The following is a 26,467-nucleotide window of genomic DNA, read 5'->3' on the forward strand; positions in this document are numbered from 1 at the left end:
ATTATTTAATTCAAATTAAAGATCAAAGAATATTAGCTGGCAAGTTTAATTTAATAGGTTAAGATGTCGCATAAGAATATCTGATATGAACTAAATTCATAAATATGCACAGATAATGTCTTTATGTATCAATGAGACCTACTAGAATATATCTTTTATTATACAAATTATCGAGGTCATTACTGTTAACATATTTTATACACTACGCAAACATTAGATGCCATCGATAATCAATTTAGTAAATAAATACATATCTTTGTATTGTTAAAATATATAAAAATAACCGAATTATTTTCATGACTATTCAAAATACTCACGAGTTGAACTAATCGCACCACCGCCCATGGCCCTAAAAACAGAGTCCTAGATACCTAGCCGAATGATAGGGATGCGCTGCTCTCGCGTTTGCTCTCTTACAGTGCGCCCATATTCGACTCCCTACCAAATTTCTACAATAGCCCGCAAGCCATTTTTTTGTGGGCGATATGCCCCTTATTCGTTGCTCGTTAAGTTGGTTTCGAAAAATTGGAAGCTATGTAATAACTCAATTTAGTAAATGGTGTGTAACAACGATCTCATATGGGTTTCAATCCTGACGCCCCCAATCCGGAATCATGGTTATTACATATTTTTTATACATTTTCTTCATTATTAAAAAAAAATCAAAAATCAAAAAATATTTATTTCTCATTTACAGATAGATCTTATAACTAGGTGTTGGATCCTCCTTTTAAGCGATCAAAAGATGCTTGTGTCAGGAGGCTCCGCTCTTCTTTCTACATTTACAGGGTTGATCTAGACGTGTAAACTACAAGTATGCAAAGTTAACAATAGTTATTATAACTACATTCTAGTCATATAATAAAATTTCTGTATCAGAGTAGGTTAAATTTAATAGCCAACTATTTAGGATAGCTTTTACGTCATAATAAGGCTTCGAGTATATCTCAAGTTCTTTGTTTATTTTATTGTATAGGTAGCAAGACCGTTTATGATATTGATTACTGGCAAAATTGGTTTTTGTGATTGGTATCTCAACTACGTTATGCTTTCGTCTTTTATTTAACTTTTCTTGTTCAAACGACAAGGTTTTGTGCTTTTTAAGGAGATATTGAACAGGCGCATCAGTTGTGGGAACTCTTGAATTAACCATTCATCAGAACATCCCCGATGCTTTTCCTGTTCAACAAATCCATTTACACTTTGACCTTATATATTTACTTATGTAACCTGCTTCCATCCTCTCAACATGACAGAACATGAGAACAATTAAATATGATGTTATAATTTGTCAATTCAAATTACATAACCAACAAACATCCGTCCCGACACTCGGACGATTAGTTCCAAACAGCAGTCCTTGACAGAGGTCGGCGGAATCATGATCTTGTTTCGTTTCAATTAGCCGCCACACGAAAACTAAATTGATTATATTTTGACATTTAGAGTTCATGTGTCAAGGAAACTTTCTATGGAACTAAATGTCAGACTGCATCCTGTGACTAGCGCACTTTGCACGAGTTTTCGCAGTCTTCCGCTAAGTATTACGCAAGGTTCCATCTTAGGGTCAGTTCACATTGAGACGAGATACGATACGACATTCTAAAAAATAGCTCTTCTTCTTGAAATTGATAAGTTAAATTTGAGTTGTTCTAAAACGTCGAGTCGCTTCTCGTTTCTGATGCGGTGTGATCTGACCTTTAGTGCTGGCAATGACATTTAGCGTCCTTCCAGCTGAGAGAAAAAAGGATATGGAATGCATAAGCCTCTTTCCTGTTCTTACGTCGCCTCGAAAGATCATCATAATAACGGTGACGGAAAAGTGACAGAGTTGACGAATAACTATCGCTGCCCACGATCGAGAGATTATATTAAAAAGAGTGTGATTAGGCATAAACGAAACATACCTTTTTTGCAAATAAAGTAAGCAGATAATCGAATTTTATATATACTTACATCCATGCAGACTGACTAAAATACAAAAAAAGACAATGTTTTATAACAATATTCAAATTTCACTTACTGCGTCAGTTCAATTGATGAATAGACTAAACGTTTGAATGAATTATTTAAAAAAAAATAATACCGGTTCTGATTTAGCAAGTAGATAGTGTTAAAGAAAATAAAAAAACAAATTTCAGTATTAAAAAATATATTAATCCAAGACTCAGTCCTTATTCATCGAGTCTTGTCGTACAACATTTCATTAAACTTAAAATTAATCAGGTCAACATAAAAATAACAAATTATGCTTAATACATACAAATAAGCTATTTAAATTACAAAATATCTGAGAGTTAGTTTTGTGCTTAATTAAAAAAAAGCTAGAGTGCAATTGTGCATTTTACAAAATGATGAAATCTCACTGGGATACTCAATGAGTCAAACCAAAATTTATAATAGAAAAAAAAGTATTAATAAAGAGTATTCGCTTTTGTGACCAAATTCACTTCACAGAGGTAACGACGTATCCTTTTTACTATCGCTTTTGTCCGACCGGTGATGGACCGGGTTCACTTTGCACGTTATTTTATAAGACTCTACCATTTTCACCGATTCCCGAACCAAAATGGTCGATCGAATCGTGAACGAATGCGTGAAACACACGGCGCCGTCGCACAACGCCGTAGTGAAGCTCAGGTACATGCGATAGTGAGTCTTATCCGTTCTCTGTTTAATTTTCATTTCTACTCGGCCAGGGAGTTTGTTCCCTTTATGTGTGCAATTGATGAATTCAAAGTCGTCCAATGTGACGTCTCTATTGCTGTCGTCTCGAATACAAACGTGCCAATTCTGCGGAGCCCCCGGAGTGAACTTTACGGTCTTCGTGTCCGTATCGAGGCTCACATTGAAGTAAATAACTAAATTACCGCATTTTTTGTTGACGAACAAATCGTTTTTGTACAGTATGAGGTTCTCGGGTTCAATGAACTTCGGATCGGGAAGACGAATTCTTAACTCTTGGCATACGTTTTTCGCTAGGTTTAAAACTTTTATGCTGTGGTTGTTGGTGTCGGCGATGTACAGGTATTTTCCGTCGGGACTCATAGAAAGACCCGACGGTTCGTTGAATTTCACCGGGTCGGCGGTTTCGATCATGGTAGGGGACAGTGTGGAGACCTTTTGCGTGGAAACGTCGACTTTTTTAATTTTGTGGTTGTATGTGTCAGCGATGTATAATATTTTGGTGGACTCACAGTACGCCACAGCTAGAGGGTGTTGCAGTTTCGCTTCGATGCCTATGTCATCGACGTCTCCGAATGCAAACAGATTCTGCGAAGAGAGTCATAACATGAATTTATGTACAAATAAATAGCTAGGAAGTATGCAGAGATCGTCGATCGAGATTGATCGAGGCAAGTGGAAAGAGGTAGTCTCTGCCTAACCCTCCGGGAAAGAGGCGTGATTTTATGTATGTACTAGAGGCCGCCCGCGACTTCGTCCGCATGGAAACCCTATCAATCCCGGGGAACTCTGGGATAAAAAGCCTATGTGTTATTCTGGGTCTTCAGCTACCTACATACCAAATTTCATGGTAATCGGTTCAGTAATTTTTGCGTGAAAGAGTAACAAACATCCATACAAACTTTCGCCTTTATAATAGTAGTAGGATAATATAAAATCTAAGGTAGACGTATTTTTCCATCCCTTTCGCAGTTTGAGAGTGAAATGAAGAAATAACTAGATTTATATTAGGTTTAGGTTAGGTAAGTAACCTAATCCGTTTCATACGAAAAACGTGTTGTTTAGTATAGTAAGATGTATTCAAAATTAATTTTGATTTGTGGTTATGGGTTATTAAAATACAAACCAACGGATTCCGGTCACCCCCGCAGAGGGTTGAGACTTGACCTGTGGGCAGCGCGAGTCGTCTGATGGAGGAGCTCTCCGAATCTGCTATGAACACCTCAGGATTCGTTCCTACGACACACGATTACACTAATTAATAACAGAAACCTTGATCAAAACTGTTTACATTCCAGGATATAATACGGCAGTCGATCCGTAACCTGACTTGTCCACACCTCACACCGCAACTCCTTAAAGAGGAAATACGGACGAAAACCAAAGCTTAAAAGTAGACTGAGAGTTTTGTTTCTGTTAGAACCAAACGCTCGTGGTCTACTTTTGAGCATTAAGCTCAAAATAGAACATGAGAATGATATGTTGATCGGAACGTTGCGGCTGAGAAACCACGAGAAATTGATAGAAATAACTTTTACGAAAATATAGAAATGTCTCCAATCGTTATCCACTTTACTTTAAAACCTCCCCAAAATGTAAAAACACTCTGAAAACCACATCAAAATCGGTTAAGCAAAGCGAGATGATCGCGGCCAAAATACACATATACAAACATACAGGTCAAACTGAGAACCACTTTTTTGAAGGTAGTTAAAAAGCAAATGGACGTAAGTATATTCACCAGTCCTGAGCGCTAGCCCGGAGGGTTGGGCAAAGGCGGCCGTGTGCGGGTAGGCGCTGTTGCGCGCCGCCTCCGCGCCGGAGCCCGCCACGCATGCGCACGTGCCTGCGAAAGAGATACCACGCTACAATCTCAATGCCTGCAGTACTGGTGATGTTACGGTGAGGGAAAACATCGTGACTAAAGCTGTATAAACAGGCAGCTGACGTAACCATGATCCTATATGAGTCTGGATTCCCCTGTGGATCGCTTCGTGTAAAAACCTGTCACGCCCAATCTAGGATTCATGATTGTAATGGCGCACCCCGGGCTCCTCTCCAGAAAGGTGAGGTGAGGAAGAAGACTTTAACCTCAATGCCGGTTTGGCTAAATGTCCATACTATGTAGTTTCGTTTTAATTTTCATAGTTTGCATTCGATTTCGACGAAATTTTGCGAAGATAGAGTGATCACATACATATTAGTATAGTCTTATAATGGTTTACAAAATGATCCACTTTGTTTTTACATTAACATATTTTGTGACAAAAGGCAGTGTAGACATATTGTCTGAACCACTGTTGTTAGTGTTACGCTATGCTTATACGCCATGACTTCCCTATATGGTTTTGTATTTGTCACTCTTTCAAACCTTGACAAAATCCTAGTTATTTCTGTCTTTATACATTTTCGATATAATGGTTTTAAATAAAAGTCTTTTGAAGACTGTTGGTTCTGTCTACAACTGTTGATAAATAAAGCTTAAGGCAATTATAAAAAAAACATAGTCGAAGCTAAAATTCATTGATTTGCTGTCATTACCTTCGGTATACGTCTTATACTTCCACCAGATAGTAGTATCCAAGAACAGTCCCCACAGCTGATGCGAGCCCGCGCAAGCTATTATCAACACGCGGCGTTTCTCGTCCTTCTTCTCTTTTTCTGTAATAAAAGTATAATGTTTACAATCATACATGTAACATACATACATATAATCCATCATATCTTTATCACTTACAGAATAGACAGAGCAAATGCCATGTCCAGCTGAGATTTTAATGTGACAGGTGAATACTAATCCAATATGTTAGTACTACTATGCCTTTATTTGATTAACTTTTACAATATGCGCAAGAGAAGCAGCACGCATCATGCTCTTTCCCCTAGTCGATTGAAGATAAAAAGGGTACAAAACAATACATACATATAATCACGTCTATACATCAATTGCGGGGTAAACAGTGCCAACAGTTTGAAAAGATTGGAAGGCCAAACTTAGCTGTATGGCTCAATTATGAAATTGAGATTCAAACAGTGACGAGTTGGTAGCGCATCGCCTACAAGAGGAATTTATCAACCTTTTCCTGAGTCGTCGTTTACGACATCCATGAGATTGAATGGTTTTTCTAAAGTTTCGGAAAACACACGGTACAAAACATACCTTTTTTTTCTTCCCTATCGTCTTTGAGTTTGTCTTTCTCCCCGTTGAGCGGCGGGACGGGCGGCAGCGTGGGCGGCGGCCGCACCGACATGTCCATGTCCGGAGTCGTGAACAGTACCACGTCCCAGGGAGACGCCAGGGGCTGGAGACCGAGGCATTTGCCGCCTGCAAACGAAACAAAAATCATACGCAACTGTGTTTTTAATCAAATCGGGAACGTCTTGGCAAAAGGTCAAGAGTACCCGAAACCGACGGCGTGAAGAGAATTATGAAAGTGTGATGAAGCGAAAGAAGTATACAGGGATCGTAGCAAGTGGAAATCCTCCGAGAAAGAGACGTAAATTCTGCCATCGGATGTTTGTTTGAAAAGCGAAACATAAATAGCTTCTCTAATTTTCAAAAAATATTTAATATTTTTCCTGTCGTGGTTGTTGGTGTCGCACAAAGCTACAAGTTTAGGGACGAACAACAACTAGATATATGGATATCTAAACGTCCAAGGCGTTTCACGTCATAATGTCAAAAGGGCGTCGCGCGTGCCAAGCTGCAGGGGCAGGACAATCACACATACAGACAGATCTCCTGAAGATTTTAAAGAAGACAAGACTATACTGCTAAAAGCACTTTTACAAAGAAAGCACATTATAGTAGACACGACCCTCAGTCATAACTGAGGGTCATATCTAGAGAGAGAGGGTGTGTCGTTCTTCATGAAGAAGCGACGCAGAAGAAGACAATAATATTACCTTGGTCTCCAAACTCTGCCTGCTGGCCAGTTCCAGCCAGTACTTCAACCGTGCCGTCGTCCAGGTGAACAGCCCTCAAAGCGTGGTTGTTGGTGTCGCACACAGCTAACACATTGCTAGACAGCCAACATAGCCCTTGTGGAGAGTTAAACTGAGCTGTGCTGAGTTCTGTAAAGGAAAAGTGTGATTAACATTTTTATTTTCCTGAAAAATACCTACAGCGAGAAACCTGCACTGTGTGGTTCATGGCACTTTAGAATAGAACCACACCATCTCTTTCCCATAGATGTCGTGGAAGGCAACTAAGGGAATAGGCATAAACACCTAGTGCAGCTTTTACCATAATCCAATATGACTTAAGTTCCCCTGCAAAAGGTCAGACAGGGTCGCTTGGTGTAAAACCTGTCTTTCCAAACCAGCTCCTTCCAGAGATTGTCTTGGCTTTAATTCCGGTTAAGTCTTAATTTTCTTATAAATTAAAAAAAATCGTACATACTTCCGTCCTTGAAACCTGCAACAGAGCTTCCAATAATCCTCAGGATAATGCCAGAGCAGTCAGTCAACAAGATTCGGTGATGGCCGCTGTCTGCTATGGCCAAGAACGGCTCCTCAGCACGACCTCGGTAGAATGGATTCAGTGATATCTGTGATAGAAAAAAAAAATTATGTCTTTAGTGAAAATACTTTGAAAGCAAAAGAAAGGTAGTAGACTTAATTATCAGTTGCATTGTGATGAGGCCATGAAGCGATACCCTTGTACTTCTGACTTTCTAGTTGGAAAATAAATCCATTTCTGTGTCTGTGTAATTTGTCCTATATATATTTATTTACTTCTGAATCCTTTTTAAAATGCGTGTTAGTTATAATTGCACCAAACCTCAATTAACACATTATAATACTCTATAGTTATAGTTATAATTTAATTCAGTATTTTAAAAAGTTATTCTTTTGAAAAACAAGGGATCCAAAATATATATAATTACAAACTGCTGTATATGAATAAAAAAATCGAAAGCACTTATCAGCTATGGAAACAAAAAATTGGTGGCAGGAAACTTTGATTACATTCAAAAACCTAAAAATTGTTATACAGATATAAATATCGTCAAAGTCAAATGTATAGTTTTTTTTTAATGACACACCTTACTGGGAAAATACAACACTTCATTTTCCTTTTCGCTGGGCTTCAAATGTTTTGTGAGGGATATCGGCAATGGCGTGTCAGATAATTTGGGTCCAAAGTGTTTCAGAGCTGCGCCAACTATTGATACCAGTTGTTCTCGGTGGCCCTCGCCAGTGATGATATAAATTGGTTTGTTACCAGGTCCTAAGAGAACATAGCAACTTTCAACATGTCTTGCAAAAAAAGTTGAAAATAAGTACAAATACAATACATTATTTCTTAGTATATATACATATAATCACGTCTATTACGGGGTAGACATAAAGACCGAAATAATATTTTAATAACGAAAACACTGTCAACTTTGATAGAACAGTACCAAAATTATCAATTATCTAAATATGAATAAATGTAAAATAACTTTATGTAACTTTAATTTTCTCACCAAGAATAAGAAGTGTGGGCCAACATTTGATACCCAGTGCTGACCATGTGGCGTGCTCGGAGTCATTGACCACTGGGTGGTGGATATTATACCTTTGCACTGCTGCCAGCACATTCGCTGAATCTTTTTCATTGTTAAACTTGGCACAATGCACTCCAATCTGCAAGGTGTTCATAAAAATGAAGTGTGAAAAAAACTGGATGTTTATTCTAATGGATAATTGTTAAAATGGATAAACTTTTACTATTACTTTGTCCATCTATAAACTTTTGGAGTCCTTGGGTATATCAGCTGACTCAAACAAAGTCTTGTATTTTAAAACAAATAAAGTAATATGAAAGGTCAAAAAAGGTATCCTAAATCCCAAAGCCCTATGGCTCAAAGAGAAACTTGCAACATGCAAAAATATAAATTAAATACTTTTAAGAAGACTGAGTCTCTAGTTACAAAACTTAAAGGCAGGCATAATGATAGTATATGATTCAAAGATAGGGACAGGTTACTAACACACCACTTAGAGAAAAAGACTAATACTAAGAATCCCAAATTTCACAAACATTTAAATAATAAAAAGAAAGTCTTACCACAACTAATCCATTTTGGCCTTTATGAAGGTTTTCCAAGTAATCCAGGTCAGGTAGCACATGATAACAGTTGATGCAGCAGTATGTCCAGAAATCCAGCACAACAATTTTTTCCGAGCAGTGCTGTGAAAGAGATAGTGGTTCCGACACATTCACCCATTCCAAATCTAAAATAAAAAACAAACAGTAGGTATGGTTGGTAAAATCAAGATAGTTAATAAATAGGTTTGTGTGTTTTATTACTGGAAATTTAAATAATTTTGGCGATAGTGAGACCAAGCTTATATTTCATTATAGTCATGTAGTTTCCCCTTTTTTAACAGGATCTCTGAGATAAGAAACGATATGAATACAAGATACAAGACAGAATTTTCTTTTTATGTTTTAGTAGTGGGTTTAGCTTACTTTTTTTAAAATCATCAACAGGAAGTACAGACGACCACACTTTCTTTATATGGTTAGCTATCAGGGTATCCTTGTCCGTGTCTTTATTTATGTCATTTAGAGCATCTTGTAAATCCATGGATGCTTGAGCAACAAAATCGAGGGGGCTCGATTCCATTTTGTACAATAAACCGTGTCAACAATTAAAAGCCCAAAACGACTACAAGAAAAATTTGATAAGCAGAGGAAATTCAAAATATACTTTTGAATTTAAGAATGTAAATGAAAAATGATTAGTGTATGTATAATTTATAATCTCTCATAGATACTTAGGTCGTAAGAAAAGAAAATGCATTGAAATTTTTATTTGAAAGTTTTGAAAGTAAATAAAGACAAACAATTGACAATGACAACTACTTATCTATGATCTATCTAAACATGGACGTAGGTAGCACAAAACAACGAGCCGAGCGAGATAGAAAAGAGGCATGGCCGTTTTAATTTGTGTGACCCATGAGTTGGTTGTTATTATTGCAGATTGGTACAAAATAGTTTCTTTTCCGGAATCCATAAAAGAACTAAGTTAAATAACTCGAACCGTAGGAAAACGTGGAGTTTATGGACCATCCTCCGTACAACCCAATGTGGTCAACCGTTTCAAGGCTCGACGATGACATCGACGTTTAAAATCGGCCGCTTTGACTATGTCCACTTCAGACTGAAATTACTGTTATGACAATTAGTTAGATCGAATGCAAAATGCATCGATTCTCAGGGAGAACTTTAAAAATGATAAAAATTTTAAATATTGTATTATCTTTGTACTTTTTTTTATTCCCGATCTTTTCGGTATGGGCCTCGTATTGGTATTTCATGTTGCGGTATAATAAAACTCCGTCCGTCTTTTTTTCCACGTCTATGCTATAGGTCTTAACTATAAACTTTAGGCACCGCGACATGTTGCACGCACGAGCCCTTATTACTGCTGTAAAAATGTTACAAACGTCAACAGTGTGCACTGAACTGCGGTCAACTGCGCTGTCACTGTCAATACTGTCAAGAATAAAAGTTTATTTTTCATTTTCAAAAAGAAGAGAGAATTACCTACTGACTTGACTGGTTGAAAGGGAAGTCAACTCAACGAGAAAAGATTTGTTTTTATTTTATTTGTTCGCTGTTTTGGATAAAAGTATATCCCTGTCGTGATTCTCACGAATCAAATATTATTTACCTATTTGGCAGATATTTTATTATGATATATAATGGACGCGATGTTTGATATTTGCTACCTATCCTCTGAGGGTAACAATGCCGAACCTGACGACATCCCGAAGACAAAGGACAATGTTTGGATTCTGGGTAAAAAATACAGTGCAATACAAGGTAGGTTTTCTTCCATCATCGGATAGTCATAAAATTTCATGGTAAAATAAACATATTGTCAGAAAGTGGGTGTTTTTACATATCACTTGAATAGGTACCCACTTTCATAAATTATCAGATTTTTCCTTATCTGCATTCATCTGTGTACCTATCTTTTATTCAAATCAAATCTATTGCTAGAATATGAAATTGGAAATCTTACACACTCCCAAGAGTCTAATGTGTTATGATATTTCTTATTTTTCAGAATTAGACCGCATAAGACGTGATATAACATCAATTATCTGGTGTACTTATAGAAAAGGCTTTGTCCCAATAGGAGATGAGGGTCTTACGTCTGATAAGGGTTGGGGTTGCATGTTGCGCTGTGGACAGATGGTGCTCGGAGTTGCTCTCTTGAGAGTACATTTGTCTGCAGATTGGTTTTGGAGTCCAGAAACAAGGTAGACAATATTTATGAAGTCTCAATGGTCATGGGGCTGATAATCCTTGGAATATTCTTTGTTGATGCTTATGCTTGAAACAAAAATTTTTCAATACCACAAATAATATTGCACTATTTTATTTTATTAATAAGTTTTGTTTATATCTCATTTAGCATATCCACTCATATTGCCCTATAGACCTCTCAAGGAATACATGCCAAATTTCAGCTTTCAATTTTTCAGTTATATGTTGTCATTCTTTCTCACTCAGTACTCATAACACAAGTTTTTTTATTAAATATTTCGGTACTAATTAGTATCTTATTTGTATGTGACAGAGATCCTACATACCTAAAGATAATCCAACGGTTCGAAGAGAGGAAACACGCTCCATACTCTATTCATCAGGTGGCCTTGATGGGAGCCTCGGAGGGCAAACAGGTTGGCCAGTGGTTTGGACCTAACACTGTAGCACAAGTTTTAAAGTGAGTTTCAGCTTTATGTTTCTGTTAATGAATAGTTTTATAAGACATGCCTGCTGTGCTACGGAGTCATGCACTATGCCATTTTCTTTGTGTGAAAAACTATATATCTATACAATATTTTTCAAATGACTGTTGGCTTTGTCTACCCCGCAAGGGATATAGACGTAACCATATGTATGTATGTATTTTTCATACTATAGGGGTTGGATGAATTTAATTCACAAAAGTAGTAAATTAATTGAAACATGTGTTGAAAATCTTAGCTCATCTCCAGGGAGCTAAGCACGTAGCCAGTCCTAATACTAGTAGGTTAACGTTATAAGCTAGATATACTATTTTAAATGTAAGCAATACTTTTAATTTGTTCAAATGTTATAGTAAAAGTCATGAGGATTGTTAGAAAATTTCATATTGTCAACTTTTATTTATGAAAATGTTTATTTTCCAGGAAATTAGTTGTCTTTGACAAATGGAGTTCAGTCACAATCCATGTTGCATTAGATAATACTGTTGTAAAAGAAGATATATGTGCGTATTATTTTTATTAAAAAAAATAATTTTCAAATGAATGTAATAGTTGTTTTGTAATAGAGGTGTTGGAGTTTTATAATAATTATTATTATATTTAATTCCAGTAAAACAGTGTACAGTTGATAATGATAGAGGTGACACATCAACTGCTGAAGACGTAATGATAACAGACTGGATGCCATTGCTTCTGATTGTTCCTCTGAGATTAGGGCTCAGTGAAATTAATCCTGTTTATATAGATGGCTTAAAGGTAAGGAGGTTTATGCTGCATCTTAACTTATTGCAGTTGTAATACATAGGCATCAGAGGAAAAAACAGACTGGAAACTTACATGTCGAAAGTATCCAAAACAGTTGGTAACTGGCTTAAGAAGACCACAAAAGCTTTCACATTCACATTCTTTCATACATTTACACAACTATGAGAAAGAGCTTTCAAAGCCAAGCTGTGAAACAATCTCAAAATTGGTAATTTTTTTATTACTTAAAAATAATAAAATTAGAAATCTCATGGACAGTTATTAGGTAATTTTTGTCCATTGATATGCTACTTTTAATATAATATGTTCCTTTCACATTTTCATAAGGAATAAATTAACTTGGAAGCAGTAATTGCAAAGAGCAGTGAACTGTTTGACCCAATATTTTGATAAGAAAATGTAGCACATTAGTTCTAATGATGATAAGCCGTTTAATAATCTCCAAGTTTCTTCAAGCAGCACTTTCAACGCTTTCATGATATGTGAATCAAATAACAGTTGTTAGTCAGCATCTTCTTCAATTTAATGCCCTGTGTCTTACAGTAATGAGAATGAGATAGAGTATTTAAGAAGATGCAGAAACACGCAAATACTTCAAGATGTAGAATATTTCTTTTACATTTTTAGATATGCTTTAAGTCGCCGCAGAGTATCGGGGTCATTGGAGGCAAGCCCAACCAGGCGCTGTACCTGATAGGCTGCGTGGAGGACGAGGTCATATATCTCGACCCTCATACTACGCAAAGATCTGGATTAGTCGAAGTTAGTATAATTTTCGTCCAGTTGCAATATGCCGCCGTATCTGTTAGTCTGGATAATGTATTAGGTACTTGATAACAAATAAAAATGCCTAACTGTATGTTTTTGAATAATTTTTCGGTAAAGATATTAATTGATCATATGATTGTAAGATGCAAGTATGATAATTTACTTATACAAATAATATTGTACACGTTGTTCACAGAATAAAATTACTGACGAACAGAAGGAAATGGACTGCACTTATCATTGTAAATACGCCTCTCGAATACCTATACTAGAAATGGACCCATCAGTAGCTGTTGTAAGTAGTTTGTATATTAGGTATATTTATTTTTCACACTCTGCGAAAGCGATTTTCTTAATTCCTCACAAAATGTCAGCATTCAATGGCACCACGTCAAGTGGAGTGTTGCCATTTTGTCAAATAAATACAACTTTATTTACAATATTGTTCTATTTTTGGCTTCAATGCTTTGTATTCACGCTGAGCGTTAAACAAATTCAAAATAATATATATAACTGACATTGTCAAAACATTAATTTCTGGTGGAAGAAATTTTCGCATACAAGTCCATTCTTTGGTTTGTTCCAGTGTTTTCTATGCAGAACGAAGAACGATTTTGAGGAGCTCTGCGAGACGATAGAAAAGAGTTTAATGCATGAGAGTCAACCATTGTTCGAGTTGTGTGAGAAAAGACCGGCGCACTGGGGGCCAAACACATCGGATATTGACTTGGAGAATACTAATCTGTTTAATGGTAATTCTTCCATACTTATATTCAGAAGTCTGTGAGACGAATGAAAAAAAAAAATTTACTATAGTTAGTTGTATGAGTTGTGGGAGAGGCGCACATCTGCAGGTGAACCTTACGAATATTGGATCATCATTACACATCCAGTCTTGCCTGAATGTGTGGAAATTAAATTCTGTTTGCAAAATTATTACTCGGGGCCCTGTGTACCCCGTAAGGGATAAAGACGTGGTAATTACATGTACAATATTTTGTTTCAGAATTTGAAGACGTGGATCGACAGTTCGACGATTCAGATAACGAATTTGAAATACTTTGATTTGAGTATATCGAATGGTGTTCGCATCACAAGTATGTAAGATTTGTACAAGTTGTAATACTTCAGAGCAGACGTAGATAGTGTTAGATAGCTTTAGTTAAATAATGTGATATATGTTCAATATTGTATGTAAGAAACCGGAATGTTATTCTCTGCGAATTTCTACCAAGGCGAAATGAGAAAATTCGATACATTTTGCTCATACTCGAAGTCACGCTCGCTTATAGTAAGAGTTCTAACATACTTTGATCAGACTGGACTAGCGTAAGTGCATATTTAATTTGCAGTGCCTTTAATAAATTTTATCGTGAAATTTAGAATAGACATCACACAAAATTTACATTCCCGACTGAAACTTACGGACTTCTCCATGTTTATATTTGGAATAGCGAATAGTAATTATGTCAGGGTTTGCTGCAGAATTTATAATGCAGATGATAACATATTAAAATGCATGGAAATGTAGATGCAAGTTTTAAGGTTATAATTTAATTAACAATAATAACTGAAAATTGATTTAAATTGTATGGCAAATTTAATCATCTTGTAGTGCCAAAATCTTGACAAATTTCAAATTTGAATTTTTCCATCCACGCAAGCGCCAGTTTTATACACAGCAATGACATTAAGGTGCGGGACGCATATAAAAGGCATAAGGCGAGAACAGGATGCAGCCATCAACTTTTTTTTTGAACAGATACAGAAAAGATAAGGCACGGATACATGTGCGCTACAACCTCCCACCACCACCCGGACGCGACCCGTTCTCACTCTTCAGTCCTTCGCCACCGTACCCCTATCTTTCTGAATGTTCTAGTTCTAAAATAAAGCGTTGTACGTATTTTCATTTTTATAGATATCGTTTGCGTCGCGACGCTTCTATAAATTTTGTACGAAAGAAACGCGAAGGAGACATGCTAAGCGCAATCCTCGTCTCACGTCTTTTCTATATCATGCGTTTACCAAACTCATTACCATGCGTTAGGTTCCGTATCCGCTATCCGCATATTACTTAAAATATAAGTGAAACTGTGTACCATATATTCACGAAATACATATTTAAAGTTCTAATTTTATTCGATTCAGTACTAATTTTTTGTTCTTTTTCAATACGTTATTATGTATATCTGAAGGTTAAGTTGTTTCTAGTCACTTTATAGGTATATCGAGAGAGAAATCTTTGTGTTTGCTATTAAGTTTGATATAATTTGTGTCTAAGCTATATATTAGTTTTTCAATATTTCATAACGACTATAGTATATCTCTATGATATTGTAGAAATATACTTGTTTTATTTGATTATTTGGACGACAATGTTATGTTTCAAATTATAAATAAATTGAAATACTTGGTAAAATGTTATTATCTTTTAAGCATAATTAAAGTACCTAAATATTATGAAGATGCATGTGTATTTTCTATGTAAGCATTGGTTTCTAAAACTTATGCATTTTATTAATCTTTCTATTGTTTATCTTAGCATAAATATTATTGTTTAGATTTCACTGAAAAAAGGTAAAGGACAAAAGGTTATGGTAATCAGCAAATCTGTTTTATATTCCCAATGGTTTTCCGCCTTTTTGAGTAATTATTCCGATGAGAGACATATAAATAACAGGGAATTACGCTCGAACCATTAAATTAATATTATTTGGTAAAATTATAATAAGAAAGTCGATGCCAATACTTTAAGAAGCTATTTTAATTATATTCTACAATGTAAGTGATTATTTTATTGCGTATTAATTTCTTATTTTAAAAATTATAACTTTGCATAGTAACTACAGTCCACTACGAAAAATGGTATAATCGGGTCACGCTGAATTTCTATATTCCTTTAAGTCAGTTCAGACCGAGATGAAAAACGGCACAACATTTTATTACTAAAGTACTTTTAAAGTTAACTTTATATAAATACAAAAAGATAACACTCTTTACTACACGAAAGTTACTCCTAGTGTACATACTATTCATAGATAGACTTAAAATCCCGCTTAACGAACGGACAAATATATGAAATTCGGGACACATTTTGTTCGAATTTTGTATACTTGTCCGTCTCTTCGCAAATGGCTCTTAAATAATACAATAAAGCACACGATCATCAATTTTAAAAATGCGCATTCACCATCATTAGATATTTATATTTAAGGATTTTGTGGTTTATTGCAATATTTTAAGATCCATTTTTTTATGGACTATACTTATAAAAGTGAGGACTTTTTTGTTTGATTTTGCTTATATCTATGAATCTAGTATATCGAACGATAAAGTTAAAATATTAGTCGCTCTATCAAAATTTGGGTTGTGTCTTGACTACTCCCGGTGTGAACTGACCCTTAGTGGCCTAGTCGCTAGTATAGGTCATGACCATTGGGTAGCCGAGTGTACCATCTATTTAAAGTACGAGTATGTTGTTTTTAAATATCGCTGATTGAGACATTATCATTATGCGCGCGTATGTGAAAAGAGAAACGAGTTTAAACGAATCGTGAGATCTTCAAGGATATAAATAGTCTCTAACTATTCATGGGCTGCAGGCTTCATTATATGTAATGTATCTATAATACATATGAATTTTTAGTATGTGCCAGTGGTATCATAATCAAATCTACAAGTGTAAATAAAATTTATGCAGCAATATTGTTAGACAGCTAAACTATAAATCTTACTTATGCTTGTATTTGTTTTAAAAACTTTTCTTTTGTCAATCGTCGATTGATATGCCATTAGAATAGAGACTTATATATATTGTACAATATTAAAATAACATTCTTAAGTTAATGGTTACAAGTGTTGGTTTTTAGGTTTCCTACGTTATGTAACGCAGTTTAAATGCAGCTGCCAAAGACTCGATATTTTTTATAATAAATGTCTCGGTAACTTTGACTACTGTAGTTTTTTTTACACTTACCTGTGGTTACTGTCGAAGTTTTGTACATTAGTTTGAATTCTAAACGTGCTCTTACAGCGAGAGCAAACATAGTGACGAAACTTGCACATTCATGCAACTGGATGTGTAACCTTGATCGATCCAATATGGGTATAAATATAATTAGTGGATAGGGTATATGTCTATTATCTGTATTTCTGTTAGTATATTATTATGTTGTTGCTAATAACACTGACTTGCCGCTTTTTACTGAAATATCTATTTCCTTTAGGTATTGTTTGCCGGTTGACTGGAAGAGATCCCTTCATGGGATAAGTCCGCCATTGCAAGTGATTTGTTCCTTTTATAACTATACTTACTATTTTCTTGTTACTGTGTAAATTTCTATGCAATAAAGATATTACAAACAAACAAACAAACGGGTCAAATTTACCTGCGAAAGTTGCGAAGTGTAGATTTGAGTCGCTTTGTGTAAAAATTTGACACCAAATTCACGATCCATTGCAGCATACCCCAGGCTCCTCTCCAGCGTGATGAGAATGCAAATGCAACCGGGAATAAAGCCAAGGGGAAGAAGAACCTTGCGCATCTAACTATTCATAAAAATGGACGTAATTTTAAATAATAAAGTGCGTGGGAAAAAATGTACAGTCGCCTCCAAAAGAATTGAAGACGATTATGTTTTGTATGTTCCATGTTTCTGTGCAGATTATACATACATGTGGCACAAACAAATTTTTTAAACTTAAAGGCCTATTCAGAAGTTATCTGGCTGTGCGGCGACCATTGATTTAGCTGCTTTTTTTGGTTTTCATCATAAATGAGAAAAGTTATCTTTATTTAGTGTTCTCTTATATCAAGCTTGTACCGGTTTTTGCAAAAAAAAAATACAAGGATAGGCTTATAAGGGAAAGTCACAATAACAGTCAGATTATTATCTCACATTACCATTTATTAAAGACAATAATGATGCTTTGGTAATTTGACAAAAAGGTAACAACGTTCTCCTAAAATGACATCTAGGTGAATCAAGAAATAAGTAAAGGCAAGTTACTGGCCAGACTTTATAGATAGTTGAAAACAATACTATATAAACAATAGTACTTAACAAAATATCACAAAAATAGTTAAAAAAGAACTGTTATAAAATCAGTTAATTTATTTTCGTCTGTTGAGAGTTAATAAGGTTAATGCTCACTCTAATGCCATATATACCCATTAATTTGGCACTAAAAAAACATAGCCTATAAACAGATATTTTTGAAAAAAAAATTGGCCGATGGCAATATGTTAAGACATTTTATCTTACTTGGCCCCATTTATATACGATGGTTTCCTAATAATTTAGGCCGGTGTACAATACGGGCTATTTTCTAGTTGTACTTATGATGAAGCAAGTATTGAAATGGTGTAAATATCATTTTATTTTACAAAAAAATATGATACTTGTGCATTACCTATCTTGTTTTCTAAAGAAGTCAATGACTAACCATGAATTGTTAGAGATCAAATAATTTTGTATGTAATTGTCTAATGTATTCTAAAAACAAGAATTACTGACTAGTACACAAGACAAATACCTAAAATACCAAAGAAAACACGTGTACTTCTTATTAGCCAAATGACAAATTTCATATTATTCGCGTCATATATAAATTCGCGTAATATAATATATATAAATATAAATAATAATAAGTTTTTGCAGAATCAAATTATTATCTATATGTTATAGACATGCTGAAATGAATTTGCCGATAGCTTGAAGCATGATCTATATTTAGTTTCAAATTACTTTAGCCAGATCCCAGACACCCAAGCAGGATTCTTACTCCAATAGGATTATATATTATGATGACCAAATTCTGCATGTAAATTTTCATATAAATGTTATAAATAGAGAAATGCCGACAAATTTAAAACCAAATGTATATTAAATATCAGTGAACACTTAATAACATATTCTGCAAAAATGCGTGTCCACATCACAACCATGCATAAATTCAAATATTAGATTTCAAAAATATTTTGACATTCAAAAATATAAATTACTCTTGTCTACACATGGATACCTACTGGACGTACATATAAATATTTACAAGACATTCAAAATTCACACCAATTTTTATTATGATATACATATATGATTTCAACTACAACTTTTATGTACTTATACATTTACAATTAAAATTTTAAATGAGATAATGCTGAAAACACTGAAACATATTACAAAATACTTTGTTAAACAAATACAACATTTAATTACACTAGAATAAGAAATGCAGAAAAAATGTTAATAAAGTTCTGCACTATTCAAAATCGCTATAGGTACATAAATAGTTATTTTAGGCAACTTTGTTGGCTGTTATTTTATTATCACATGCCAGTACAGCGCCTCGCTTTTACTTAAGAAATCAGTAGCTATTAAGATCTATAAACATATAACAAATAATGAAATGATCTACAAAATTTGTAAAAGAAAATCTCCATTACAATGATTATACATCAATCATTTCTGAAATTATCATGTACACTTGAATATAATAATGGACATCAATATGGCTTGTCAAATAGTTACTGAGAAATAGCAGCAGAGGAAATTCTATTCTGTAAAAAGTTTATTACTAGTACTGTGATGTTATCAACAGATCCTCGGTAGTAAGCCTGTAGGGTCAAACTTTTGGCGCCATAGTCAGGTTCGTCCAATCGTTCCTTGATAAATTTCACAGCTTCTTCATTTGAAAAAGTATCCCAGAGGCCATCTGATGCCAGAACTAAGAACATGGGTTTGTGGTCGTCTAGATTAAAAGTGAGAATGTCAGGGTCAGCTATTACAAATTTCTTGTCTTTTAATGGGTAGTCACCCATGGCACGAGAAGTGGCCAAGATGCCTGCTACGCGCCATACTCCATTGAAAGCTATATACCCACCAGCAGCTTCAATCCTTTTCTGTTCTCGTACCTGAAATAAGAAAAATATATGTTCCAGGAATACACATTAATTTGAAACGCATTTATTATATAAGTGTACACATTAAAGTAAATAATGTTTGGAGCTTGCATTTAGGTAGTTAGGTAGGTAACCTCTCTATAATGTTCAAGACAAACCAATATACAAACTTCAACTCCAGCCCCGGTAGAATGCCACGCGCAACATGCTACAGGGCATTTACATTTAAACAATTTTGTTATCATAAGGAAAATAAAACACTTCATGACTAAGTCCAAAAAACTTTCCAGTGTCTAACTTGTAATACATTGTCATTAAATATATTTTTATGACATCAGGTTTTTACAACTTGGTAGTCTCATCTTCAATTTTTGTAGCAAAAATTCATATTAAATGCATGAAGTCTCTTTCATCATTTTATATTTCAAATTCTTTTCTCTGTTCTTGTCTTCAAGACTAAGGGTCTCTTATTTTGGGTACACTAATTGTGGATGGATTACAAAGACAGTAATAAGAGTCCAATACTTTTTCAACATAAGTTGAAAAATAGTTGAACTACTAACCCTAAGTTGAGTAGGCAACTCAGACGGGAATCAATTTCTTAACACAAATTGGAGAACTGTGAAAATTTATTGATAAATTGAAATTTAATTTTTCTTCAAAATGCTTACCTGCTGAGGTTTGTGGTCAAAAGATACCGGTATTGCGTTACCACGAGAGTCACACATAACCCCCCTGGAATCTCCCACATTGGCGACAATCAAGTGATTCCCTTCCATGATTGCAATAAGAGCAGTTGTTCCTGCTACATTCATTGATCGTTTGGCTGCTTCCACAAGCAATCTATCTGCAGCCAGTACCTCATCTGTTAAAAGCTTACCAAAATTTATTTTACCTTTGTCTAAATAGCTTGACAATGGAATAGAAACATTAATCACAGGTTTTGATGGCCTGACTTCCCTAGTAATAATTTTCGACTTTGAAATCTGAGCTAAAAGGTCAGGATCTGTTATCTCTTTTTTAGAAGTGTCATCGGCAGTGCTTGCAGACTTCTTAAAGCTAGTTTTTCTTTCAACACTGATACTGTTCTCATGATCTTTTGGTTTTGGTTCTTCTGGACTCTCCTTTATGGGAGTGCTGATTGTTTTACCATCTTTAAATGCATTCAGTTCAATTATCTTGTTAAAAAGATTTTGGATTAAGTGATCTTTGGCGTAATTAGCAGCGAATTCACCACCATGCCCATCAAAAATTGCGAATAGTGATATACCCGTACTATTTATGTCTTCATTGATAATAAATCTATCTTCCATGTGCATTCTTCTACCCTTTATTGCATATGCAGCGCTAAGAGTACCCTTTAATTCCCAGCTCTGCTTGTCGGCTTCAGAACTCTCTAAAAATTTCATACGCTGCACGGACATAGGGTTCATCGCCTGAGATAATCTGCTTAGCAATGTACGACTCCATAACTCTATTGTTTGTAAATACATGAGGAAAATCACCACGCCGAGTGTAAAAACTAGGACTTCTGACCGTAGGAAATAAAGACGCACCATTTTCCATAAATAGCTCACGGGAGTATCAAAGGGAACACTGCTTGTGAAACGGGATAAAATCTTTATAAAAGAAAGATATGTCTGATACAAAACTCTATCTTCTAGTTCGTCTTCCATGTCCTTATTGATATTGTTCAATGCAATCACAATAAAATGAAATTAGTCGTTTTTATGTGCACCTCGTAAAATAAAATCACTTTTTTATAAACATTGCCTCACCTGTCTGTTCGATTTGACGTTTACTTGCTTCATTGACTTTGACATTTCATATTATTTTTTTATCGACTCACGTTTGAGTCTTTAAATCAGAGTGGTCACCACGACTTAAAGTACGTTAAAGAGTGCTTTGATTGTTCGTTTACACCAGCCATACTCAACCTTTTTTATACTTGGGCCAAAAACCGTTTTCGTCATGGGCCACAAGCGAGAAATTATTAGTTAGGTGATAAATAAAAAGTTAATCAGAGGTAACGGCGTATTTACTTTGTTGATTTTATCATACCTTGATTTAAAATTACGGCGTTTTGCTCACTCTCCAGTTTCTGCTGAAGGTTCTTAAATCTTCTTAAAATAGAACGAAACATAGGAACTTTAAAGTGGACCAATTAAAAAGGCCTGGCGGGCCGCATGCGGCCCATGGGCCGCAAGTTGAGTATAGCTGGTTTACACCATTGATTGTTTCTAAGTAAATTTATTTATACATTAGCTGTTGCCCGTGACTTAGTCCGCGTAAATTTCGAATTTTTCCGCGTAAGCTTATTTTGCAGGCAAACTCATGCCTTGAGTTCATTCAAATGACAATAACTTTTTTTTAGTGAAATGATTTTGATAAAACAAACTTTAAATGTTTTTCTGAGTGAAAACAAAGCAATTGGTGAAAGTTTTTAGTAAATCGGTTCAGTACTTTCGGAGAAAAGCGTGATCATACAGACAGACAGATAAAAAAATCAAAAAAACAATTTATGCTTACTATTATTCATTCGAAGTGTTCCTCTATCCATTTCAGTCAAAAATGCTAAATGTACAGACAAAATATTTTTACTGTTTTATCATATAGATTTTAAGTTACTGTAAGGTGTACACTATGTTTATACTGTAGTCTGTTTTTGATTTGATTTGGAGACGCACAGGGATTCTACATTTTATAATTTTATTTAATGACATAATACAGGACGGGCTCCGTGCATGTTTTTAAGTGTGTCCGCACCAATGTTTATATGATCTTGTTTTTATATTATGCATTGTCTTATCTAGGCAAATGCACGGCACCCGTCGATTTTTATATCACAAACATTTATTTAGAAAATATATATATACTGCCTTGAATTTGTATCCACAAGGCCAGGGTGAAGTCCTATCAAATTTTTGCGTGGTCCTAACCTGTCCACCTTGTCTGGTCTTTGGCCTTTATATTTACCAATTCATGTACACAGTATGATAAACACAAGAAATTACTCAGTTTAAAGTTCATTTATGCCAGTTTGTCTTCGGCCGTCCTGTCGGCTGCCTGTGCTGTGCCCGGGGCAAACATATGGTTAAGTTAGGAGATAGTAGGTAGACTAACTTTCAAGACTGTTTTTTAATGAAAATGCGGATTTTATTTTTATAAAATGTATTAAAACAGTGAATTACATTATGATTATATATATATTATAAGAAGATACAAAAGTTATCATATTGCTGTGTAATCATTATGTGACAAATAAAAAAATTACAATTGTATTTTCCCTATACTTTACAATTTATGACGTTGTTGTGATTTATATCATCATTAATAAAAAGACTTGTCTTCTTAAGTAGTCTTAAGTACATAATAAATGCTTTCTATTGTAAAACAAAATTTTCAGTATTGCCAGAATAAAAAGGTCCCGATATTAAAACAAGTCTAACGTGTGTCTTTTCACACTAAAATAAAACAATTAAATACAAATCCTATTTACAAATAAAATAATAATCAGTTAAATAAAAAAGTGGAATGAACAGAGTATTTTAAATTTTCTTTTCCAGGTACTAACAATAAATGGCTAGAATATGTTAGATAAAAATCATAGAAATCGGAATAAACTGAGACAATAAAAAATACATATTTTCCTTTAAAGGTAAATCATCGTCATCTTGCATCGTATACGGTTTGTGCGTAGTATTAAAGTTGTGACGTCAAATTGAACAGTACTAATCATTTTAACATATTCTTATTTTATTTCGAATTCTATGATAAAATCGAATAGTCACCTTGTCATTACAGAGCACTGCGGAACGAAAAGTGTAAGAATCAAATAAAAAAAGCAACGAATTCCATCCCGATAGTGCCAGCAGAAGTGAAAACCTGAATTTAAATGAAACCCATTGACATAAGTATTTTTAATATAAGAAAAATATAACAGCGCCATCCAAACATTGCTTTTGACTTTCAAAAACACAACTCCAAAATAATTAATAATTTAATTAAATCCACAAGTAATAATTAAAATAAATTAATTCAGAAAAAGTATTTTGTAAAACCTTGATCCTTCAAGGGTGTCTTAATCAAAATAGCAAATAGGGACAAAATCGGTAGTTACTATCACATAATCTAACAACAAAATATACGGATGCATTATTTCTAAGACTTGTACGTAAATAATCAAAAGATAACAAAATAAATTAAACAGACATAAAATCTTTGTGCATTAACCTCGTTTCAATTCCTTTTAAAACAACGTAATAAAATTATTCCAAGCGTTAATATATTTAAAAACACAATTAAATATTTTTTTCATTGAACAGTAGTTGCGCGTTGGGCTTTTCAAATCTTAAAATAGAGTAAATTACGTATTAACATTAAAATAAAAATATTGCTAAATAATAAATAAGTCAGCGGTATTGAATACTACAAACAGTATTCAAAATTATACACAAAACGAAAAAAATACGAAACAAGTTTGTAGTACCTATGTATATAGAAAAAAATAATTCTTAAATTGTTACTTTATCAAATTTATTGCAATCTAGCTATTATCACGTAATAGATTGATATATTGTCCTATGGATAATAGTTTAAGGACCCGAAAATAATTTACTACTTCTTTAAAATGATGCGGATGATATAAATATAGTATAGACTCGTTTAAGTGACCATGGCGAGTTTTGTTTGTGGCAAGTATGTTAATAATATTTGACATAGAGCAAGCGAGAACGCTGTAGCTACTCTGTGCCAATTACAGTATCAGACATCAATTGAGTCTTTATTTCTTTTTATTAAGAATAATTTAACTTGCTTGCTTAAAGTTATGCTTCCTTCTCAAGGATATGTTATCAAATATTGTCATTATTTACTATAAAACCACTTAGAGAGGGAAATTTGATCAATTATCTGACTCGGGAATTGAGTCAGTTTTCTTCTCAGAGTACCAACGCAAACTTACATGTTTATGATTTACAGGACACAAATGAACTATGAGATTCAACGTGAAAATGGTTAGTACACATCTTAAAAGACTACAATATATATAAGCATGGCAATCGTAGTAACATTTCACTACTGACTTAATCTTAGGATCATCTACAAAACGTTCAAAATCCTATCTATGTATGTTCAAAATTTGTGCTTTATAATATTTGTTCCAGTGTAAAATGTCGCATATAAAATTGTTTGTTTTATTTAAATCAAAAGAGAGAGTGCGTAAGCGCCAGTCCGGATGGAATTTTTAATTGACTATTCAACTATTAAAATTCTCAAAATAACCTCATGGCACTTTTCTTTTCTCATGTATGAAAATGCCATACCTTTGATATGGATTTGTTGTTTTAACTTACATGGTATGTGGTTTTTTAAGTTATAGTTATTTACTTACAAAAGATATCTAAAAAATGCATTATTTGAACCCGTCGAATTTATTAAGAGAACTATGGATATCTTTTTAATATCAATACAATTAACTAGCATTTTGCCATATTTTCCTTTTCTTTTAGTTTCTAAGAAACACCGCCCTGTAGTTTTGGCTGTGTCATATAGATCAGTCATAATTCAGCTAGCTTCTTTTTTAAATAAAGATTTAAAACTTTTGAGCCATCACTCGAAAAACGAGTACGTACTTGTTATTGTTATGTTGTCAGATATTAACAACTTTACTAAATGTTAACACACTTATTTTCTTAATGCGGAATTGGTTCTGGTGAATCATATTTTTCTGAACTAGCTCTCTCTTGAGTAGAAGCTCTTAAGTATCCGGCTGTTAAAACGCAGAGGCTAGATAAAAAGTGTACTATACTAGTTGTACAACGGTAAATATGGAAAGATGAGCAATTGAAAGTTTAGTCTGGTCATAGATATAAAGCTGAAGACACACATCGGGGTATGTGAGCCACAAATACGCTAAGTAGTTTTCTAGAAAGTTCCAGAGCTTACGCATTGCTTGATTCCAACTCGACGCCAGTGACGGTAGTGCTAAGGTTTCCGTTGACTAGTATATCATGTAACGGCTGTCCCAACATGGAGGACAGTGAATCACTTAGTTTATAATAATTGGACTCCAACGCCTCGTGATAAGTGACTTGGTCTGAACTGATGAGCTTGGCGTTCAGTTGCAGGGCTGAATGGCATATTGTTAGGAACTCTCTGAAAGAGAAATCAGTCGTTATCAAAAATACTGAAAGGCCCCTAGCGTCATGGATCAACGATGGAATTAAGAATTAAATAGTGACAGGTTACTAGCCCATCGTCTAAAAGATGTATACAAAATTTATAAGCCTAAAGATCCCAACTGAATTAAATGAATACGAACTAAAATAGTGAAAGTATGTCCAGTAAGTGAATGAAACATTTATGCTCCAAGCAGACAAAGAAATATCTAAATACACAGCTGAGTTGGCATGCTACCAATATTTCTGTGGTAAATCATTTTCACGCAATACAATGACGCAAATCACGATGGAAGTATATAAAACATAAACATCGTGTTTGTCCAATAATACGTTGTAATAAGTACTTGACAATTTTTTAATGAAAGTTATAGTTGTGTGAAAACCCTGTTTCGGGAAAGTATCC

The 26,467-nt window shown here is 34.4% G+C and overlaps 4 protein-coding genes across 5 annotated transcripts in view; 1 reads left to right on the forward strand and 3 right to left on the reverse strand.

The window, feature by feature from the left end:
• Positions 1–2,146: 2,146 nt before the first annotated feature.
• Positions 2,147–9,705, reverse strand: LOC106143024 (NHL repeat-containing protein 2). Its single transcript, XM_013344989.2, has 11 exons — positions 9,149–9,705; positions 8,744–8,910; positions 8,160–8,319; positions 7,734–7,918; positions 7,088–7,235; positions 6,592–6,759; positions 5,846–6,010; positions 5,227–5,346; positions 4,427–4,531; positions 3,812–3,921; positions 2,147–3,273 (listed from the first exon to the last, which is right to left on the reverse strand). Exons 1-11 carry the CDS (start codon positions 9,303–9,305, stop codon positions 2,452–2,454), a joined length of 2,307 nt encoding a protein of 768 aa, XP_013200443.1. The 5' UTR covers positions 9,306–9,705; the 3' UTR covers positions 2,147–2,451.
• Positions 9,706–10,196: 491 nt separating this feature from the next.
• LOC106143207 (cysteine protease ATG4B) lies at positions 10,197–16,932 on the forward strand. Its single transcript, XM_013345232.2, has 9 exons — positions 10,197–10,510; positions 10,758–10,953; positions 11,274–11,420; positions 11,869–11,948; positions 12,056–12,201; positions 12,838–12,972; positions 13,175–13,273; positions 13,565–13,730; positions 13,985–16,932. Exons 1-9 carry the CDS (start codon positions 10,390–10,392, stop codon positions 14,041–14,043), a joined length of 1,149 nt encoding a protein of 382 aa, XP_013200686.1. The 5' UTR covers positions 10,197–10,389; the 3' UTR covers positions 14,044–16,932.
• A 935-nt stretch (positions 16,933–17,867) lies between these two features.
• On the reverse strand, positions 17,868–21,679 carry LOC106143205 (protein phosphatase 1L). Its single transcript, XM_013345229.2, has 2 exons — positions 20,554–21,679; positions 17,868–19,894 (listed from the first exon to the last, which is right to left on the reverse strand). The coding sequence occupies exons 1-2, from the start codon at positions 21,556–21,558 to the stop codon at positions 19,508–19,510; spliced, it is 1,392 nt and encodes a 463-aa protein (XP_013200683.1). The 5' UTR covers positions 21,559–21,679; the 3' UTR covers positions 17,868–19,507.
• Positions 21,680–23,085: 1,406 nt separating this feature from the next.
• The window catches only part of LOC106143115 (dedicator of cytokinesis protein 11), a 34,355-nt gene continuing 30,973 nt past the window's right edge, over positions 23,086–26,467 (reverse strand). For both annotated transcript variants that reach the window (XM_013345110.2, XM_013345109.2), the window contains one exon: positions 23,086–26,038. In XM_013345110.2, coding sequence (XP_013200564.1) covers positions 25,825–26,038 — 214 coding nt within the window. In that variant the 3' untranslated portion in view covers positions 23,086–25,824. The remainder of the gene's footprint in view (positions 26,039–26,467) is intronic.

The sequence above is a fragment of the Amyelois transitella genome, chromosome 2 (assembly GCF_032362555.1).
Source record: "Amyelois transitella isolate CPQ chromosome 2, ilAmyTran1.1, whole genome shotgun sequence".
In the NCBI taxonomy this organism is placed as follows: Eukaryota; Metazoa; Arthropoda; class Insecta; order Lepidoptera; family Pyralidae; genus Amyelois; species Amyelois transitella.